The sequence below is a fragment of the Leptopilina heterotoma genome, unplaced genomic scaffold, assembly GCF_015476425.1.
Source record: "Leptopilina heterotoma isolate Lh14 unplaced genomic scaffold, ASM1547642v1 Lhet_412, whole genome shotgun sequence".
Classification (NCBI taxonomy): domain Eukaryota; kingdom Metazoa; phylum Arthropoda; class Insecta; order Hymenoptera; family Figitidae; genus Leptopilina; species Leptopilina heterotoma.
The window spans coordinates 330,269-334,713 of NW_025111073.1; the positions used below are offsets into that span (position 1 = coordinate 330,269).

Consider the following 4,445-nt stretch of genomic DNA (forward strand, 5'->3'; position numbering starts at 1 on the left):
CTAAAGAGCTCAAATTTTGTCCAGATATGTATTTTCACTCGTAGATTACAGGAAAAATATAGCGAATGTGATTGAACGTGATGGGCATAGCGTTGTCAAGGAAATAACAAGATTTTTGGCCAAAAATGCATAAAAAGTGACCATTCCCCCCCCTTAACTTCTAAAGTATTCGACATGGAGAGCTGAAATTTTGCATGATGATGTATTTTCACTCGAATATTACAGGAAAAATATAGAGAACTTGATATGTAATAATGTTCATAGCGTTGTAAAGGAAAAACTAAAAAATTTTTGAAAAATTTTTTTTTTTAACTTTTACATTATTTGATCTAATTAGCTGAAAATTGGTACACTAATGTATTATTACAGTCTGACGACAAAAAATTTATTTAAGGAACTTTTTAAAAAAAAATTTTTTTTTTAATTTTCTTTTTCAAATTTTTTTTTTTTTTAGTTATAACACGTGGCATTAAATATTTTAAGGACGAGCGAAATTTCAAGAGAATAAATGAGAGATTGTTTTCTCCCTTTAATTTCTTAACTAGAAATAAAAAAAAAAATTGGACAAGTGCGAGTTGTACTCGCACTGCAATGGCGGGTTCCGTACACAAATATATTAAAACAATACTTGAAACATTTATCGGTAATTGGTAGAATTAAAATAAACAAAAAAAATATATTAAAATTATTTGATAAAAAAATAACTAAAAAAATTAAAGTATTGTATATCTAATATTGTAAACAATAATAAGTAGAGGAACTAATTTTGAAAATTTTGTTCCTCTACTTATTATTGTTTACAATTTTACATATACAACACTTTAATTTTTTTTAGTTATTTTTTTATCAAATAATTTTAATATATTTTTTTTTGTTTATTTTAATTCTACCAATTACCGATAAATGTTTCAAGTATTGTTTTAATATATTTGTGTACGGAACCCGCCATTGCAGTGCGAGTTCAACTCGCACTTGTCCAATTTTTTACGCTTGTCATTTGTTTCGTCAAACTATGGATAGTATTTTGTTTATTGTTTGTTACCATCAACGTAGGTATGCATTCAGTAAAATAATGTTCAATTAGAACTTGTCTTTTTTGCGCTTCTCATTTGTTTTGTCAAACTCTGAATAATGTTTTGTTTATTGTTTGTTATCATCAACGCAGGTATGCGTTCAGTCAAATAATTCTGAATTAGGGCTAATTTTTCTTTGTGTTTTTTATTTATTTCTTGTAATTTAAACTTATATTCTGTGAAAAAGTATAAGTTTTTCGTCTTTCATTTGTGTTTCTGTTTTTTATTTCTTGCTTAGTGCGTGAACGTGCTTTTAGTAAAAAGAATTTTTTTTCCACTTTCAGTCTTTTGTTCGTTTTTTAGCAGCATTTACTTGATTTCAGTGTATATACAGTGTCTTTTAACTCAGAAGTGTTTTCTTTATTTTTTGTTACCAATAACGTGGATATTCGTGCAGTCAAATAATACTAATTTAGAGCTTGTCTTCTATTGCGATTGCCATTTGTTTTTGTATTTTATATTATTTTCAGTATCCTATTTTTCGTGACTTTGCCCGTTGGTTTTTTGTTTCCTTTCTTGTGCTCATTGTGCTGCTATTATAATTATATTTAACTGAGAACATAGAGGAAGAAGTGGAGTTGGTCGATATTCCAAGTGATAGTGACTCTATTGATGACTTATGTGTTTTCGATATTGATGATGATTTGAACATTAGGGATAAACGAAATAAAGCTACTAAGCAGAGTAGTTCTGCTATCTTTGATGAAGAAGATTCTGCAGACGATGTCTCAGATAGTGATGAAAAGTGGGTAAAATCAGGAAAGAGGAAAAGGGATGCTCCCTTTACTAGAAATGTTGGACCTAATATTCCCGATAATGTCAAAACGCCATCAGAAATATTTCTTTGCTTATTTTCCGATGATTTGCTTGACTTGATTGTTCAAGAAACAAATCGTTATTTGCAACAAAAGGGATATAAACAACCACGCACTACTAAAGAAGAATTGTTGATTTTCTTGGGCATTAATATTTTAATGGGTGTTAAAAATTCTCCTTCTTATCGGGATTACTGGTCTGCCAATCCGCAACTAAATGATCCTTACATAAGTTCGTTGATGTCTGTTGTTAGATTCGGATTTTTTCTTGGTTGTTTACACATCACCGATAACAGTACAGAACCAAAAAAGGGTAATGCGGCTTATGACAAGTTATATAAATTGCGGCCTTTTCTAAATAAGGTGAATGAAAATTTTAAAAAACTTTTATGCCAAATAAATACCAAAGTGTCGATGAATCTATGATAAAATTCAAAGGCCGCAGTAGCATGAAACAATACATGCCACTCAAACCTATAAAACGGGGATATAAGTGCTGGGTTCGAGCAGATCCATCAGGTTATGTATGCGAATTTCAGATGTACACAGGTAAAACTAAAAGTACGGAAAAGCAGTTAGGAGCAAGAGTAGTAAAAGATCTCACTCGCGAATTGAAGGGCAACAATCACCATGTTTATTTTGATAACTTTTTCACAGGGGTAGATCTTATGATATATCTGAAAAAAGATAAAATTTTTGCTTGCGGTACTGTACGTCAGAATCGATCAAGATTGCCAAAAAGTAAAGTGCAAGACAAACAAATGAAACATGGTGATAGCGAATTCCGAACATCGAATACGGGTATTCGATGGGTCAAATGGATGGACAAGAAGGCAGTCTACTTCTTGTCTAACTATCATGACCCTCGTGAAACTGCGTCGGTGAATCGGAAACAAAAAGATGGCACGCTGAAACCCACCAGTTGTCCTGTAATGGCTTTTGACTACAACAAACACATGGGCTATGTAGATAAGGCTGACCATCTCTTGTCAACATATAACATTGACAGGAAATCTAAGAAATGGTGGCATAGAATATTCTTCCATTTCTTAGATGTCATTGTTGTCAATGCGTATATTTTGTACAAAGAGAAGAGATTGAACCCAACTTTGACTGCGAAAGAATTCAGGTTACGTTTAGTAGATGAATTGGTAGGACACAAACTACCAAGTTCAACTGGGAAGAAACGTAAATTGAGTACAATCTCTTCTTACAAACCAAAAGTGTCAGAGGAAAAAAGAAAAAGTCAATCAGCTCATATGCCTGAAATTATCGCTTCACCTAGACGCTGCGCTCATTGCAGTACTAAAGCCGACCAAAAGCGAACATCATGGATGTGTAAAACTTGCAATGTACCACTCTGCCTGCATCCCACAAGAAATTGCTTCGCTGCTTACCACTGCTGAAAATAAAATTCAATTGTCCAAAGCAAGACACATCAAAACTTTATAATAGCAATTAAAATGCGCTGATTTTAATTAATTAGTTAATTTTATTAGGAAATAAACAGCTCATTTTGATTATTATTATAAAGTTTTGAACAGTATTTACCAAACTGCCCTTTTCAGGGCTAAACGATGTACAAAACCCGATCGTGCAACCTCCCCGCGGTGTACATCGGGTAACGCAAATGCCGACGGTACAATTATTCAATAAATTAACGTTTATTTATTGAAAGTAATTTCAGATTCGTAATCAGCGACCCCAAAAACCCCCTAATAACGATTTCCAAGCGATTTCGATCAATTATAAGAAATTCGTCCGCCATATTGGATCCTCCATCTTGAATTTTGGAAAACGGACTTCAGATTCGTAATTAGCGACCCCAAAAACCCCCGAGTAACTATTTTCAAGCGATTTCGATCAATTTTAAAAAAATTCGTCCGCCATATTGGACCCGCCATCTTGAATTTTTAAAAACGGACTTCAGATTCGTGATCAGCCACCCTAAAAACCCCCCAGTATTCAGTTTCAAGCCATTATAATTAATTTTTGATCTCGTTGTCCGCCATATTGGATCCGCCATTTTGAATATTGGGAAACGGACTTCAGATTCGTAATCAGCGACCCCAAAAACCCCCGAGTAAAGACTTACAATCAATTTCGATTGAATTTAAAAAAAAAATTTTTTTGTTCTTTAATTTATTTATTTACAGTTGTTTATAATTTCACGTAACCTCATTTACTATCAATTTTTCGACATTCAACAATATTTTGATTATTAATAAACAAAGATTTAATCTTTGTAATCTGGGTTACCACTATGCCGCAAAGGGTTAAAGTTGAAATCTGTTCCTAATAGCCCCAGTTTACGGTATACTTTTTTAATAAAGTGATTTATTGTAAAAAATGAACCTGTTGTGTAGTTGTTACAAGTGATGATGACAACAGATATTTTTTCCAAAATTCAGTAGATTCGTTTGAAATGTAAAATATTTGGTTTAAATGGACAAAAAGAAATCTACTGTTACCGACAGAAAGTTCCTAGAGAATTGTTAAACAATGAAATTTCATTGTTTTGTTGAATTTACCACAATTCTCTAGGAACTTTCTGTCG

General features: G+C 32.4%; 1 protein-coding gene across 1 annotated transcript; it reads left to right on the top strand.

Moving 5' to 3' along the window:
• The first annotated feature begins 2,310 nt into the window (after positions 1-2,310).
• LOC122506367 (piggyBac transposable element-derived protein 4-like) lies at positions 2,311-3,294 on the top strand. Its single transcript, XM_043618497.1, has one exon. The coding sequence runs from the start codon at positions 2,311-2,313 to the stop codon at positions 3,292-3,294; it is 984 nt and encodes a 327-aa protein (XP_043474432.1).
• The last annotated feature ends 1,151 nt before the right edge of the window (positions 3,295-4,445 follow it).

Bases quoted from the DNA above. Each gene is read 5' to 3' on its own strand.
- LOC122506367 (XM_043618497.1), top strand. From the start codon at position 2,311: ATGATAAAATTCAAAGGCCGCAGTAGCATGAAACAATACATGCCACTC.